This window comes from Phoca vitulina, unplaced genomic scaffold, assembly GCF_004348235.1.
Source record: "Phoca vitulina isolate PV1807 unplaced genomic scaffold, GSC_HSeal_1.0 scaffold59, whole genome shotgun sequence".
NCBI classification, from domain to species: Eukaryota; Metazoa; Chordata; class Mammalia; order Carnivora; family Phocidae; genus Phoca; species Phoca vitulina.
Genome location: NW_022589762.1, coordinates 3,223,428 through 3,240,483, shown reverse-complemented (window position 1 = coordinate 3,240,483; position 17,056 = coordinate 3,223,428). Strand labels below are relative to the sequence as shown.

The 17,056-nt window shown below is 45.8% G+C and overlaps 1 protein-coding gene across 1 annotated transcript in view; it reads right to left on the bottom strand.

Moving 5' to 3' along the window:
• The window catches only part of NINJ2 (ninjurin 2), a 35,014-nt gene extending 24,265 nt beyond the window's left edge, over positions 1–10,749 (bottom strand). Inside the window, exon 1 of the mRNA XM_032391015.1 lies at positions 10,425–10,749. Coding sequence (XP_032246906.1) covers positions 10,425–10,469 — 45 coding nt within the window. The 5' untranslated portion in view covers positions 10,470–10,749. The remainder of the gene's footprint in view (positions 1–10,424) is intronic.
• Between the last annotated feature and the right edge of the window lie 6,307 nt (positions 10,750–17,056).

Here is a 17,056-nt window from a genome sequence, read left to right as displayed (position 1 = left end):
TATATTTCCTTACAGATGGGCTTTTGGAGCTTCCATTCTGTGACCCAGGATATTAAGGATTGTAACGCATGAGAACATTGTCTGACACCAACAGACTTAAATGTTATAAGGATCGGATAAGTGAAAATAGGTCTGACAAGTCAAAGAATAAAGATAATGCATACTATTCACATTACATAAAGCCAAGGAGTTATTATACACATGTGATGAATTGAAGTCTCAAAAAAAAAAAAAAAATGTATCTTGAGATGAAATAAGGCCAAGTGAAATTCCTACTTCTCTTGCCATTGGCCAAGAAGATTTCGTGGATCTTCTTTTAAGGATCTTAGCAGCCACAGAAGAGAATTATTGGTTGGAGTTACCATTAACAGCATTAAGAAGTGTCATGGGAGCTTGTAGCTCTGACAACAGAGCTAAATCTGAATGGAAGGTGTGGATGGATTGGGGTGTGGTCAGTTTGGGAGAAATGCTGCACTGTTAAGGGCCAGAGGGCCCAAGGCCTCTGCCTTGTTGTACCCCCCTAGTATACCACTGAACCCTTCTACTATAAGGGACTTTCTGCTCTCACCAATAGGATTTTCTTTGTAATTCTGGGCTCTTGTGGAGGTGGGAGGTCCCCTCCAGAGACAACTTAATCTCTCACATGTAAAGCATCTCACAAACATCTGCAGATAAGGCTTGGGTAGAGAACTGAGCTTGTTCATGGGTGCAGAGACAGCTGCTGACATACAGAATCTAGGCACTGAATTGTGTGTGAGCCCATAGATGTTTGTTCCCTGTGTGTGTAGATGTGTACAGATAGTACTCTGCCAATGACCTGTTTCTAGAATGCCCAGGGGTGATTCTAGACTTGGCTACATCACAGGTGTTTTCACTCACATCCCCCTGGGCATCCAGAGGGTGAGTGCCAGAACCTAGGTTTACAGCCGCATTCTGGTGCCCCCTTCCTGCTTTTCCTCTCGAGGGAGAGGGGACCCACAGTGGATTCCAGAGAGAGGCTGGGGTGGCTGCCTGAGCTTGCCCGTGATAACCAGACTGGGCTGTGCCAAGGGCGTGAATGGTGTAGACCTGGCCACAGGCCACCTTCAAAGAAGGAGCTCACTCATGACTCAGCCTGGGCTTGTAAGAAATGAAGAGAAAGGGAGGCAGATGATTAAAACATGGTCATCAATTGAACCTAAGCATCTAATTGGAGTCATTCGAGGTACTCCTAATGTACACCAAACTTAATAGCAATGATCTCTGGACAATAGAATTAAGGGAAATTTAAAATCCTTTTTAATATATACTTCTACAATGTTTGATTTTTTTGACAAGACTGTATTTGTTTTATAAGCAGAAAAAGAGAAATATTAAAATAAATAGATAAAACACAAAATTAAAAAGTCTTTCCTGTCTAGTTAATTTGTCAGTGGGTCTCAAAAGCCTTAAAAATGTGCTTCCTGTTTGAGGTAAAATGGAACTACTTTAAGAATACTTACTATGGTACCATTTAAAACAGTGAGAACAGGACATAACTAACAATAGGGGGTTGGTTAAAGAATTATGATATAATCATACTATGAGATATTAGTATTTTAAATGCTAATTACTTTAAATGTTATTATATGAGAATTATGATGACAGATACTTAGAGTAGAACACAAATCAGTAACTAAATGTGTGTACTTCATGACACTACTACATAAATCAAAAGACTGGGAGACTCTTAAGAGCCTAGAAGTCCACCGACAGATGAATGGACAAAGATGTGGTATATATATATATATATATATATATACACAATGGAATATTACTCAGCCATCAGAAAATGAAATCTTGCCATTTGCAACAACGTGGAAGGAACTAGAGGGTATTATGCTAAGCAAAATAAGTCAGTGAGAGAAAGACAAATACCATATGATTACTCATATGTGGAATTTAAGAAACAAAACAGGTGAACATAGGGAAAGGGAAGGAAAAATAAAATAAGATGAAAATTGAGAGGGAGGCAAACCATAAGAGACACTGAACTCTAGGAAGCACACTGAGGGTTGCTGGAGGGGAGGGAGGTGGGGGATGGGCATTAAGGAGGGCACTTGATGGAATGAGCACTGGGTGTTATATGCAACTGATGAATCACTAAATTCTACCTCTGAAGCTAAAAAAAAAGTTCCAAATTCTGAATTTGCTTCGTTTTTAAAATTTTTTTTATTTTTATCGATTTTATTTATTTATTAGAGAGAGAGTAGGAGCAGGGGCAGAGGCAGAGGGAGAAGCAGACTCCCTGCCAAGCAGGGAGCCTGACTCAGACTTGATCCCAGGACCCGGGATCAGGACCAGAGCCGAAGGCAGACGCTTAACTGACTGAGCCACCCAGGTGCCCCTGATTGCTTCGTTTTAAGAATAAGAGGATATTGATATATCTTATATTGCTGTACCTTTGTAGTGAAGTAATTACTACATTGGAACCACTATTAAAATTATAAGCTTTAAAAAAAAAAAAAAGACTGAGTGTTAAAATGAAAATGTTAACTGTGGTTATTTCTGAGGGGTCGGATTATTGGCTTATTTTGATTTTGGGTTGTCTGTCTGAAATTTTCAAAGATTCTATAATAAACATGTATTACATTGTAGTCATGTTGTACAATAAGCCTTTTAATATTAAAAAAATTCTATTTATTGAGAGATGAGAATAACAAAGCTAAATCCTAGAAATTTAGGGGCCTCATAGCCCATAAGAATAGGTATGTGTCCTAGACACAATGGCAAGTCACGCACTGAGAGGAAGAGGCTGTGCTAAGCTTCTCGCCATCTCTAACCCTCACAACATTCCCCGAGGTGAGGATTATTATCCCCATTTACAGATGAATAAATGGGCTCAGAGAGGTGAAGAGACACATCAAGATCTCACAGCATGTTCCGGCTTTGCTGGCATTTGGACCCAACTCTCCGCAGTAGGGTTGGGCACTAGGAACCCCCAGCACCCCCAGAGTGTGGAAGAGTGCCCCCCCAGGGGGGTGGCTGGCCTGCTGCCTCTCCTCGTCAGCGAGGTCAGACTTGCAGCCCAGCATGCCTGAGTGGGGGCTCACATTCCTCCCTAAGATGTCCCCCACTGACTTGCTGGTGACACTTTCCACACGGCCGGTCTCTGAACACGGGACACCTCCAATGCCAAGGTTTACACACTTGAGGCAGTGGCCCCCCCCCTCCTTCGGCCCGACTAGCAGAGCCCTGATGTTCAGCAGCCCTCCCCTGCCTGGCTTCTGAGTCTCAAGGAATGTGTCCCGAAGCAAATTGGCGCTGGGATTCACATCTACTCCTTTCCTCCCCCAACCTCCTGAGCAACTGGGGGGTCTTGGCTGCCACCAAGCTTCAACACCTCAGGTCTGACTTTCTCCAAGTGAGTCTTGGAAGGTCCTTTGAACTGGGTCCTCTGAGAGGCATGGAATGGAGGTGGCCAAAGTTAGGGAGAGATGGAGCTAGAATCTTCAAAACTGGGTGGGAGCAGAGACATGGTTTGAAATGAGATCAATGGGGGGAAGGGTGGGGGGCAGAACTGTTGTTAAACTTCTTTTCTTTTGTTCCCCATTTCTGTTAGTGTTGTTCTAATATTTATGTAATTTTAAAAACCCCACCCTGAGTTCTCCAAGAGAAAAAAAGATTTGTAGACATTTCCCTGAATCCCTCAATAGTTAACCATCACCAATTCCTCCATCCTTTGAGATTCAAGACAGACTGGTTTAGGGCCACCTATTCAGCTCTCTCCTCTCTGTAATTCGTCTGCCATTTATTGCATTTGCAGAACCTGCCAGAGCAGCCCGCACATGGTGAATGCTCTATAAATATTTGTTGAATAAATGGACAAACTGGGTTTGCATCCTCATTCAGAACACATTCTTTTTTTTTTTTTTTTTAAGATTTTATTTATTTATTTGAGAGAGAGAGAGAGAGAGAGCACATGAGAGGGGGAGGGTCAGAGGGAGAAGCAGACTCCCTGCTGAGCAGGGAGCCCGATGCGGGACTCGATCCCAGGACTCTAGGATCATGACCTGAGCCGAAGGCAGTCGCTTAACCAACTGAGCCACCCAGGCGCCCCTCTTTTTTTTTTTTTTTAAAGATTTTATTTATTTGACAGAAAGAGACACAGTGAGAGAGGGAACACAAGCAGGGGGAGTGGGAGAAGGAGAAGCAGGCCTCCCGCGGAGCAGGGAGAGCCCGATGCAGGGCTCCATCCCAGGACCCTGGGATCATGACCTGAGCTGAAGGCAGACGCTTAACGGCTGAGCCACCCAGGTGCCCCTCAGAACACATTCTGAGGCTTGCAAGTAGGGAGGTGCTTTTTGTATTATTTGCTGTTAATAAAAGGTGATATCTTTTTATTTTTATTTTTTTATTATTTATTTATTTTTAAGATTTTATTTATTTATTTATTTGACAGTGAGAGAGAGAGAGCACAAGTAGGGGGAGCGACAGGCATAGGGAAAAGCAGGCTCCCCGCCGAGCAGAGAGCCCGACACGGGGCTCGATTCCAGGACCCTGAGATCATGACCCAAGCTGAAGGAGACGCTTAACCAACTGAGCCACCCAGGTGCCCCAGGAGATATCTTTTTAAAAAGCAAAGAAATTATTTTCTATGGAATGAGAGTGTCAAATTAGGCACAGTTTATTAATTTGTCTGACTCAATATCGGTACATCCCCTAATGAAGCCAACAGCAATCCCTTAAGTCACCATCAGATTGAGAGCAAATGTGTCACCTCAGATTTGATCTAATGTGTTGATAAATTGAGAGCACTGTGCATAAAATAAGCTGGAGACTTCCACATTCAAGAGTGATGATGCTGGAGACTTGCAGTTAGACATGCTGGGTTGACTCTAGAAATCCCATTGTAACAGCTTTATTGAGATGTAACTCACATACCATACAATTCACCTATCCAAAGTGCAAAATTCAGTGGCTTTTAGTATATTCCCGGAGTTGTGCAGCCATCACCACAATCGATTTCAGAACATTTTTACCACCCTGAAAAAAAAAACTCCATACCCATTTTCTCCCCATCCCCTGGACTCCATCTTAGGCAACCACTGATCTATTTTCTCTCTGTGTAGATTCCCTTATTCTGGACATTTTATGTAAATGGAAGCATTTGTGACTTTGTGACTTTCGCTAAGCATAATGTTTCAAAATTCATTCATGTTGTAGTGTGTATCGGTACTTCATTTCTTTTTATCATTAAATAAAATTCCACTATATGGATATACCACATTTTATTTATCCATCTTCAGCTGATGACCATTTGAGTTGTTTCCACTTTTTGACTATCATGAATAATGTTGCTTTGAACATTCATTCATTGTGTGAACATATACACCTAAGAGTGGGATTGCTGGGTCCTATTGTCTATGTTTATCTTTTTGAGGAACTGCAAGACTGTTTTCCAAAGCGGCTGCACCATTTTACATTCTGATGAGTACAATGTGAGGTCCCAATTTCTCCACATCCTTAAGAGCATTTGTTATTATCTGTCTTTGTAATAATAGCCTCCTAGTGAATATCAAGTGGTATCTCATTGTAGTTTTGAATTTGTCTTTCTCTGTTGGCTAATGATGTTGAACATCTTTTCATGGAGCTTATTGGTCATTGGTGTATCTTCTTTGGAAAAATGTTATTTGGATCCTTTGCCCATTTAAAAATTGGGTTATTTGCCTTTTTATTATAAATTGTAAAAGTTCTTTATATATTCTGAATACAAGTCCCTTATCAGATATATGATTTGAAAATATTTTCTCTTGTGAAGGTTCTCTTCTCGCTTTCTTGATGGTGTCATTTGGAACACAAAAGTTTTTAATTTTCATGAGTCCAATTTATTTTTTCCTTTGTTACTTTTGTTTTTGGTATTACACCTAAGAAAGCTTTCCCTCATGAAGATTTACTCTTATATTTTCTTCTAGAGTTTTAAATTTTTAGCTCCTACATTTAGGTCTATGATCCATTTTGAGTTAATTTTTGTGTGTGGTGTGAGGTAGGGGTTCAGCTTCATTCTTTTGTGTGTGGATCTCCAGCTGTCTTGGCACCACCTACTGAAATGACTATTCTTTGCCCCACTGAGTTGTCTTGGCATTCTTATCAAAGATCAAACAAATCTGAAGGTTTATTTATGGACTCCCAAGTCTATTTCATCCATCTGTAGGTCTATCTTTATGCCAGTATCACACTTGATTACTTGATTACCATAGATTTGCAGTAAGTTTAAAAATTGGGCTATGTAAGTCCTCCAAACTTGTTCTTTTTCAAGATTGTTTTGGCTATTCTGGGTCCCTTGAAATTCCATACTTTTAGGATCAACTCTGCAAAGAAGTCAGCAGGACTTTTTTTTTTCTTTTAAGTAGGTTCCATACCCAATGGGGAGCCCAATGCAGGGCTTGAACTCACAACCCTGAGATCAAGACCTGAGCTGAGATCAAGAGTAACTTTGTTACTGGCCCTAATAAGATAAGTACAGAAAGTAAGAATAAGTGTTTAGAATTTTTATAGAAATTTGAAATTGCCTCAACATTCAAGTGAGTTCTCAGTGGATTCTTCTTGCTGAACAGGATATAGACCAGTTTGGATGTTTGAACTCCTATTGGGAGTCATGTGTGATAGGAGATATGGAGTAGCCATGTGCGTTAGAACTGCATGTGGGTCCCTGACAGATCGGAAATTTAAAAACGGGTCCTTCACCACAGACAGCTTGAGAAGCATGCACTGGAGGCTGACAGACTCCGTTGTATGTATAGTTAGGAGAGGGTTGAGGGTCCTGGTTAAAAAGCTTCATTTTCAACAATAGGCTATCCAGCCTTCCTCCCACACTCATTCAAGAAAATTGGCCGGTAGGCTTATATCCTCCCCCAACACCTCTCCCCAGACAGGAGTCTAGAAGATTCTTATCAGAAAAGACTTAATGGCCCAGAGAGACTTTTAAATGCTGACACTTAGAAGTCCCTTCAGGTAAAAAGCTGCTTGACACCCCATCTCAATATCTCTACAGTAAAGCTCTTCTTTTTTTTAAAATTTAATTTAATTTTATTATGTTATGTTAGTCACCATACTACAGTAAAGCTCTTCAATGGATAAGCTATACCCATGCACCTAAAGCTTAAAATAAACTTCTACAAGGTTTGTTTTGTTTTTCAAATAGGCTTTATACTAATATGGTTCAGAATTCAAAAGATTCAAAAGGGTACAATGAAGAGTCTTCTGTCAGTTACTTCTTCGTTTCCTTCCGGTAAACTGTTTAGTGCCTTTAATATAAATAGAAAGTCTACATGAAAGACAGAAAACAAATTAAAGAAATAAGAAGTGCAGAGAAAAGAATGTAGAGAGGGCACCTGGGTGGCTCAGTCAGTTAAGCGACTGCCTTCAGCTCAGGTCATGATCCTGGAGTTCCCGGATCGAGGCCCACATCGGGCTCCCTGCTCGGCGGGGAGTCTGCTTCTCCCTCTGACCCTCCCTCCTCTCTCATGTGCTCTCTCTCATTCTCTCTCTCTCAAATAAATAAATAAAATCTTAAAAAAAAAAAAGAAAAGAAAAGAATGTAGAGAGAAGAAAGTTCAAAAAAAGGAAAAGAATCATGCCCTGGAGACAGAAGAGAAGCTGTTACACCCGTGAAAGAACCATGGCCTATTAGAAAAAGGAATATTCAACGAACAACAAAAGAGAACTCTGAGAATTTAAAAATATAAATATTTAAAATTCAACTAGAAAAGTTAGAAAAAGTAGTTTATAAAATCTTCCAGAAAGTAAAACAGAGAGATAAAGAGATGGGAAATTAGATACAGAAGCTAGGAAGATCAAAGGATCAGGTCAGAAGATCCAACATCTTGATAACAGGAGCTCCAGATGGACTGAACAAAAAAAAAAAAAAAGAGAGAGAGAGAGGAAGAAATAATTAAAGAAATAATCAAAGGAATTTTTTTTTTCCACAACAGAAGGATATAAGTTTCCAGGTCAAAAGGACCCATCAAATGCCCAGTATAATGAATGAGGAAGGAACCATCCCAAGGCACAGCATTGTGAACTTCCAGAACACTAGAGGTCAGAGAGAAGAATCTAAAAACCTTCAGAAGTGAGATAGAAAGGACAGAGGTTTGATGTGGTATTGGATATTACAACAGCCATTCTGGAAGTTAGAATTCTATACATGGGGAAACTATCAATCCAGTGTAAAGACATTTTCAGTTATGTTAGTAAGTAACATTTTACTTTCTTTGCTCACTTTCCCAGGAAGTTACTGGAAGATATGCACCACCAAACCAAGGTAGTAAATCAAGGAACCAGAAGACGTAGGATCCACAGGACTGTGGGTAAAGTTGCCTTGGCCCTAAACAGGATGCAGGGGATAGGAAAGAAGGAAGGGATGGAGGGAGAATGAAGCAATGAAGTGTGTGCAAGGATTCCTTTGCTACTCAAGGAGTTAGAACCAGCAGCATCAATATCACATGGGAGCTTGTTAGAAATGCAGAATCTCAGGCTGTCTCCCAGACCTACTCAACAGAATCGCATTATAACAAGATTCTCTCCGCACATTAAAGTCTGAGAAGCACTGTCCTAATATATCTACCTCACAAGGTTGAGTACTGGGCATATTGGAGGTAATATGTAGAATTATGGTAATATTCTACTGGGCATATTAAAGGTAATATGTAGAATACCTGACCACGTAGTAGGTACTCTGTAAGGTATTGAATGTGAAGAAGAAGAAGAAGAAGAGGGAGGAGGAGGAGGGGGAGGAGAGGCAGAAGAAGAAGAAGAGGGCGCCTGGGTGGCTCAGTTGGTTAAGCAACTGCCTTCGGCTCAGGTCATGATCCTGGAGTCCCTGGATCGGGTCCCGCATCGGGCTCCCTGCTCGGCAGGGAGTCTGCTTCTCCCTCTGACCCTACCCCCTCTCATGTGCTCTCTCTCATTCTCTCTCTCAAATAAATAAATAAAATCTTTAAAAAAAAGAAGAAGAAGAAGAAGAAGGAACTAGAAACACTCAGGAATGACAATCTCAGTCCCTGGGTCCATGGTAAATGGTGGTTCTGAACCAAATTACAAAAACAGGCACACAACAGAAAAGGCAAAAGCACACAACAGAAAAGGCAAAAGTTTCCACCAGGAAACAGTTTTCAGCTCTATTCAGGGAACCTGTCAGGTTAGTCAGTCCAGGTGTCGACACGGGAAACCAGTAAGAAAAGCCACCTCTCAGGTGTGGCAATTGGCTGGGAGTGAGTGACAGACACTCATCATCTGGGTGACGTTTGGCAGGGGAAATGCTGAGCTAACGTTGCCTTTCTGAGCAGGGCAAGCGTTCTGCCCCAGCACTCAGGAAGTAGGTCAGGAGGAAATATCCTAAGTGAGCAGCGCTGAATTGCTTTTTCAGTCAGAAATCTGTGGCTCATAGGACTGGGGGTGGATGGGAAATGGGAATGACAGGAGGTTGGGGGGCCCACTGCGGGGGTAAGGGTAGGAAATTGCATCCCATTCTTGGCAGGAGCAAGACTGCCTCTCACATAGTTTTCCTGGCTCCAGTCCTTTGGCATTCAGCCACCTTCTCTGTGCTGGGGGGGTTCCAGTGACTTTTTAATGCTGAGCAAATCTCAATGAAGCCTGGGATTGGAAAGATTTGAAGGGAAGGAGATGTGCTTGTAGAAAACCTGTGTCCTAACTCAGCCATCAGTGTGCTGTGGCTAGAGCGTGATGACCCCGGATCCACACGTCCCCAAGAGTTCTTACTGATCATTGCTTCCTAACTGCCCGCCAACTGAAGGGCACCGAACTCAGTCCTTGAGAGTCCTTACGGCAGAAGCACCGCAGCCCTCAAAGAAATTACGCAACAGGGTGTCCAGTCCTTTAGAACATCTATGGGAATCTTATCCTATTCAGAAATAGCAAACTCCACCGCCATCAGATGGCTGTCTTTGTGAAGGCTGAGTGTAGGCGCCGCCCTTGCAGCCGCCATCTCAGTGACAAAAGCCTAACATTGCCGGGGAGAAGCGGCAATAACGCACTTACGATGTGCCAGGCCCTTTTCTAAGCACTCTGTGTATTTTAATTCATTTGATCCTCACCACAACCTTGCGAGCTTAAATACAATGTCAGTCCCCATTGTACAGATGAGAAAGCTGAGGCAGAAAGAGAGTAAATGAGGTCACGCAGTCAATGGCAGAATTGGGATTCAAACCCAAGGCCGTCCAGCTCCAGGGCCCCTTGTTCGTTAACCATGCGTCGTACTTAGACCATGGACGCAGGTGTCTGCATCAGCGTTCCTGCGAGCTGAGCCCTCCTCCCCCTTAAACAAGCCATCTGATGTTAGCCAGACAACTCAGAGCAACACGGCGAGGGGCAAGAGCAGAGCTGTCAGAGGTCAAACATCTGGATTCTACTCCTGAAGCTGCCATTTCAAAAAGAAGGACACTTACGTTGACTGAATGCTCAACACAGGTCAGGTACTGGGCGCTTTCCATGTTTGATCTTCCCGTGTCGCTGTCCCTCCCTGGGTTTCGGTTTTCTTACACGTCGGGTGGAACAGGTGACTTCAGTGATTGGGTCTAGACAATACTCACTCGAGATGTACTAGGTGCACAAAGCGCTATGCCAGGTGCTGAAGGGCACAGACAAATGAAGTAGAGACCTTATCTTTGCAAGGCTCACGGGCCAATTGTCTTTCATTTTAGAATTCCTTTGGAGTTGAGCAAGGCCATCATTACCCCTGTTTTTTTTTAAATGGGGGAAATGATATTTGAACACTCAGTTCAGTTGTAGCCAAACAGAGTGTGACCGCAGGGTGACTCTTAGCTCGGGGCCCTCTCTGCTCCCGACCCTCCCACTTCATCCTGACATCACTGTGACTAAAAGCTACAAAGTCCACTTTGAGTTCCTCACTTCCCCCAGTCATTTTGTACCTCCGTCCTGCCTTCCCCATCCTGACAAGCGCAGACACACGTACACGTGCGCGCGCCCCCACACACCAGGCTGGACCCCCGAAAGACGCAAGGTCAATGCTATGGAGTAGCTGACCATCAGCCCCCTCTGGCAGCCCTCCTTTCTTGTGCAGAGCCCAAAGCGCAGAGCTGAGAGGGTGAGCGCACAGTCAGCAAAGCCGCCGCTACCATATGCATCATGACTCATGAGCCCATCCGCTGACTCGGAACTGAAGCCTCTTGCCCTGTCAAGTAATGACGGTGCGCAGGAAGTCCTCAGCTAAAGATAAGGTCAGTCTGGTGGCTGAGAGGAAGGGGCCAGTGAGCGCAAGCTTCTGTTCAACACACCTTCCCCTGCCCTGGGCTCTCCTGCGGCAGCCAGCACAGTGCCCTGCAAGCAGTAGGTGCCCAGGGCAGCGTTATTGGTGGATTAGCTCTTCTGAACTGCTCGGCCCAGCACAGCTGCAGGATGGGGTTGCTAGGCAGGAGCATAATATGTGGGTCTAGTGCCTAAAGGAAATGATTTCAACTCCCTCTTGGTTAACACAGCTGAGCTATGACCAGGAGAACCGCAGCACTGAAGATGTGTTCTTTAAAGAACTCCGTGTTATACAATTCACTTCCGCAATCTGTCCCAAGAACTTCCGTTTCTATCCCCTAAGTTAGGATAGAGGAAGAGGCACATCATCTTCATGCTTTCTCCAAGTGGCGTAAGAGTGCAAAGGGCTTTAGACATCGCTTGGTCTAAACTCGTCCTGTTGCATCCTCCTCGCCATTCCCGTGTCCATGCTTCCATGCCTGCCATATCTCTCCCCGGGCAAGAACCTCCTCCCCAGGCCAGAGTCAGGAGGGACAAAAACTTCCGTGAACTTCCAGGAACCAAGGCCGCTATTGCTTGTTGTAGGAGGTCATCCCCCAATATATATTTGACCTTCTTACAGAGTGGTAGGATTTTTGACCAGGCACATGAACACCTAGCTAAAGCCAACTTTCCCCGATCTCTCTTACAGTATGTCCACGTGATCAAGTCCTAGCTAATAGGAATTTTCAAGAGGGGCATCAGGGTGGTTCAGTTGGCTAAGCGTCTGACTCTTGATTTCAGCTCAGGTCATGATCTCAGGGTCATGAGATGGAGCCCCGAGTCGGGCTCTGCGCTCAGCGAGGAGTTTGCTTGAGATTCTCTCTCCCTCTCCCTCTGCCCCCCACCCAATAAATAAATAAATAAAATCTTAAAAAAAGAAGTTAGCAGGAACAATCATGAACTTAAAAGGAAGGCCAGTCCAGTTGGACTGGACATTACAGTGAGCCATCCTCAACAATGTGCATAAGACAAATACCCTAAGAGTATAGTAACAAGTTAGAAGGAGCCTGGGTTTCTAACATTGGGGAGCCACCATATTATCCCTGCAGTGTTTGCACTCAGACTGTTACCCACGGGAGAGAAATAAACTTCCATCTTGTCTAAGCCCTTATTATATTGGGTCTTGACAGAGCTGCCAAACTTGTATCCTTACTAACACAGCACCCTTCGGGGTACAAGGGCAGTCACAACCTCCCCTTCTCTGAAATTCCCCCACTCTACTCAGCCAGGAGCAGCCTAGTGAGTTCTATTTATGAGAGCTTATCGTGGTGATCTATGAATGCCTGGCTCATCTGGCTGTTGGCTGAGTGGACCAAGCATAGGCATCCCATCCAAGCAGGGCCAATCAGATTCTGTCTCCCAGAAAATTGCAAATGAGATTCACTATTGCTATCCAACCACTGATGATGACATGAACTAAGACACACAAGGAGAAGCAGAAATGAAAGGTCAGTCATCCTTGGAAAGGCAGAGTGAAAGAAGCTGCCTAGGTTGGAGTACTGGCTTCCTAGTTTCTGGTTCCAGGCCTTTGTATGGCCTCCCTGATCATTTTCCCATGGTTCCTAGGAGAGACTCTGACATCTTATAATAAATTCTCCCTTTTGGTCTTAGATACTTTAGGTTCATTTCTGTTACCTCTAACCAAAAGTGTCTAAGCGTCTTCGGATCCTTGTAAAGACCTGTGTATCCTTGCAAGCCAGGGAGCCCATGCCTCTGCGGCCCACTCCATGGCATACTGGATCCTTTAATCATTATAATAGATGGATCTGAGGTGAAATAAATGGATGGATAGATCGATTGCCTGGTTGATAGGTTAGCAGGTCAATCCATGGACTTTCCAAGGGACTCTAAGCAGGCCTCGTGGAATCACAGAATCAGGAGTGAAAGGGGCCAAAAGCATCAAGCAAAGTGTGGCTATGGAAGTTTAGTGGCAGGGCCTGGACTGGAACCCTGCCTGGCCCTGGACCCCCCAGGCTTACTCCACCTCCCCTGCCATCAGGCTGATTGATCTGGGGGGTGCTCTGACACACCAGAAATAGCTCCTGCATGCTGATGAGCAAACTCCCTAGGACAGCTGTGTCAGACCTGCCCTTTCTGTGGCTCCTAAGGAAAAATGCAAAATGATACTCTTCTCTTTTTTCTGGGTCATTCTTTCTAATTCTAAATCTCACTGTGGATTTTAAAGAATAAACATCTTCTCTTCCATGGAAGGAGTAACGGGTGTACGCCTACCGTGTACCAGGGACTTGTGCATGGCACGTTATTGCTATTCCATTTAAACCCTCTAAGAAGCCATTTTCCAGGAGAGGGAAGTGAAGTTGAGAAGGAATAATCAACTTGCCCAAGACACACAGCTGGTAGGAATGGTACTAGGGAAGGAACCCTGGCTGGTCTGGCTCGAAACCCTGTGTCTTTGACACGATGTCGCACTGCCTCCTGAAGTTCCATCTTTAGCAGTCCTTTTGGCCTTTACTTTCCAGCTTTCTTCATGGGCACCTGCTCAGCAGGGCTTGATTTAGGTCAGTGGGTGTGGGGCCATGAGCCCCAGGCCCTAGTGGGGGAGGGGCGGCGTGCCGGGTGAGACCTGTGGGGCCATGGGAGGCTCGGCAGATGGCACTCCTCTCACAGGGTGGCCTCTCATTTCCCCTCTGGGGCCTGTCATCCCTCACTGCTGGACTCCATCTGTTTCCCACTTGCCTCAGGCTTGTGTTTCCCTTCTCCATCCCTAGGCAGTCTTTAGTGCCTGGGCACTGAGGCGACCCCAGCCTCCCCTCTTACCCCCCACAAAGGGATGTCTTGGGTACTCCTGTGCTCCCTTCTTCAGAGAATTCATCTAGCCAGCTCATTCTTTTTCTCCTCAGAGAAGGAAACAAAGGCCTCACACCTTCGGGCTCAGCCTGCCTGCTTTTCAAGCTGTGTTTGCGCCCAGAGCCGAGTCTCTAGCTCAGGCTCCCAGAGGCCTGAGGGCAGGACTATGTCTTCACACGCCGGGCAGCATGCACTGTCAGCATTGTGAACACCCTCTAGAAAACAAACAGCTGTCGTGCAAAGACGAGGAAGCTGCCAGGCCTGGGGAGGCTGCGGAAGACGTACGTAAGCCTGACATGTCGACCTCCTCCATTGAGCACACAAACTCATGTCCCTGACAGCGCCCATAGAGGCCCCGCCGGGACTCCAGAAAGATTCCGCACTTCCATGGTCTCTCTGAGGAATCAAGGGTGAATTCAACATGTGAATGTGTACAAGGGTGCGTGCAGGGAAACCTCTGGTTCGTTGGGGATTGTAGAAACAATAATCTATAGTTACCTCTCACTTCCGGTAAATGAGTGATTCTCAAAGGAAAAGTGCAGGCCCCACTAGGAAGTTTCATCAAATCTCAGGGACCAGAGTAATCAATGGGAACATTTTACATTTATCCAAAGGAGCATGATTTTTTAAAAGGACAGACTCCACGCGTACAAAGGACATACTGCTTCCCATTCTTTTCTCTGCTTGAAGAAATTCTACTTACTCTTTAAAGCCCTGGGAACCCTTCCTCAGCCCCATAGGCTAAATTGATGGCTCTTTCTCAGTTCTCCCAAAGCATTTGGTTCATCCCACTAGTACAGCATGTACCATGGGCTATTACCGAGGGCTACGTGAGAGACTGTCACCCCAGGGGTGCGTGCTCCCCTGCGAGCACGGGAAATGCACCTCACATGACTTCCTGTACCCATTTCAGGGTCGACTGACAGGCAAGAGAAGATCCTGTTGACTGGCAGAGAGGTGGTGCTGGTGTAGGAAACATGTGGGAAGAAAGGACGGAAGAGAAAAGTGAGGAATATTCTCTGAGAGATAGCGTCTACGTTATAGGGGATTTTTATCTACTCTGAAGGGCTTCAGAGAGGAGGACCTTTAATGGGCTAAAGGTCAATTGGTTAGAAAGAACTAGTGAGAATTTGTTGCGGGCAGAGGAAGGTCCTGGGAGGGTAAAGGACTGGTTCAAGGAAATTTCTTTCCTTTTTTTTTTTAAGATTTTATTTATTTATTTGAAGGAGGTGGAGAGAGAGAGAGCACAAGCAGGGGGAGGTACAGAGGGAGAGGGAGAAGCAGGCTTCCCGCTGAGCAGGGAGCCCGATGCGGGGCTCAATCCCAGGACCCTGGGATCATGACCCAAGCCAAAGGCAGACGCTAAACCGACTGAGCCATGCAGGTACCCCTGGAAATTTCTGAGGGTGGGAAACCAGGGCCACCCTGCTATTCTGATTGGTTGCCTGGCCTAGGTTGAAGACAAAGGCCTACAGACAAAAAGCTGCAAGAGCAGACGTGGACCTCACCAGGAATGGAAGGTAGAGGAGGAAAGGGAACGAGGCAATGCTAATAACCTGGTCATTGGGATTAGCTGTCAACATGCACAGAGTAACCGGACTGCATACCTATAAATTACTCAGCGCTCTCTGGTTTATCCCTCAAGATTTTTTGCATTGTGCTGAGGGTGATAGCAGCCTAAGGTTTGCAAGGGATGGAAGGCCAGAGAACATCTGGGTGTCATTACAGTGAAGCATGTGATCGCTCCAGTCCCAGGGACAATGACAAGGACAGTGTTAGGGGTTTTCATCAGGAAAGGCACTCCCACCCCCTCTCCAAATAGGCAGGAGGCCAAGATACCAAGAGCAGGGACTTATGAAACGGGTCTATCTACCAACTCATAAATTAGAAGCCAGACTTCTGTGTGGTACAAGGACACTGCATAGCGATCTCCTTTCTCATACCTTTAAGCTTTGTCTGAAATGGAACACCCTTCCATACGGCAGCCCTTAGGTGACCTGATTCTGGAGACAAGAGTCCCCAGTTGTGCTGGTAAAGGATTACTAACCCTTACTTCACCTTCCAGAATAAATGCTGCAAGTGTCTGGCACACGCGTTGCTGAAATTGGCCGCATTTCATTACAAGGCTGTAGTCAGGCTGTTGGACGGCGCCCCCTGCCCTCGCTCGAGCAAGGTTGTCGTAGTGGAGGCCGGTGCCAACTAAGGGCACATGGGCAGGGAGAGCATGCTGCAGCTGGAGCGCGGTGTGTCTGGCTGGGGCTTTGCAGGCTTCTTGCCTCCGATGAAACCTCTGGCCCTGGGTTGAGACACACTCTTGCGGATGCCCACCTCTCTGCATCCACCTCCTCCGGCCTCCCAGACCTGTCTCCACAATAGCTGATGAGGCAAGTGTCCCGGCCAAAGCACCGTTTCCCTCCCTTTCTTCCTGGGCTTGTAATTAAGGGGTGTCTGTGAGGCTCTCAAGCTCCTTGGGATAAAAGGACCTGTCTGGCCCCTGTGCTTTTTCTCACGGTTCCCTGAGCTCTCCGACGTGGTTATTGCCGGTGGAGGCTCACACGGCCGACCGAGCGAGGTGGCTCCCACCCCAGAGCCCTCAGCCAGGCTCGCAGGGTGCCCTGGTCCCTGGGCACCCCCGGCCCCGCGGCGTCAGTGTGTTTTCTGTTCTCTGCTCCTTCCCCAGGATGTTCTGATTTCCTCACCTCAGCTCTCTTTGTTTAGCCACGGGGGTTAGGCAATGACTGTGGGGCCCAGGCCCAGGGCCCAGCTTCCCAGGAAAGGGCTGCTCCTTCACAGGGTGGTCTGAAGTCACTTGTTCTCCAGAGCTTCCCCTCCCTGGCACTCTGGTCACTCCTCCTCCGGGCATTGCCGTTCAGAGGTCTCATACACCCCTGTCCCCACCCGGCACCCCGGTACAGTGTCGTGCTCTGGTCAGGGGTGCAGACTCTGGGGTCACCCTCCCTGT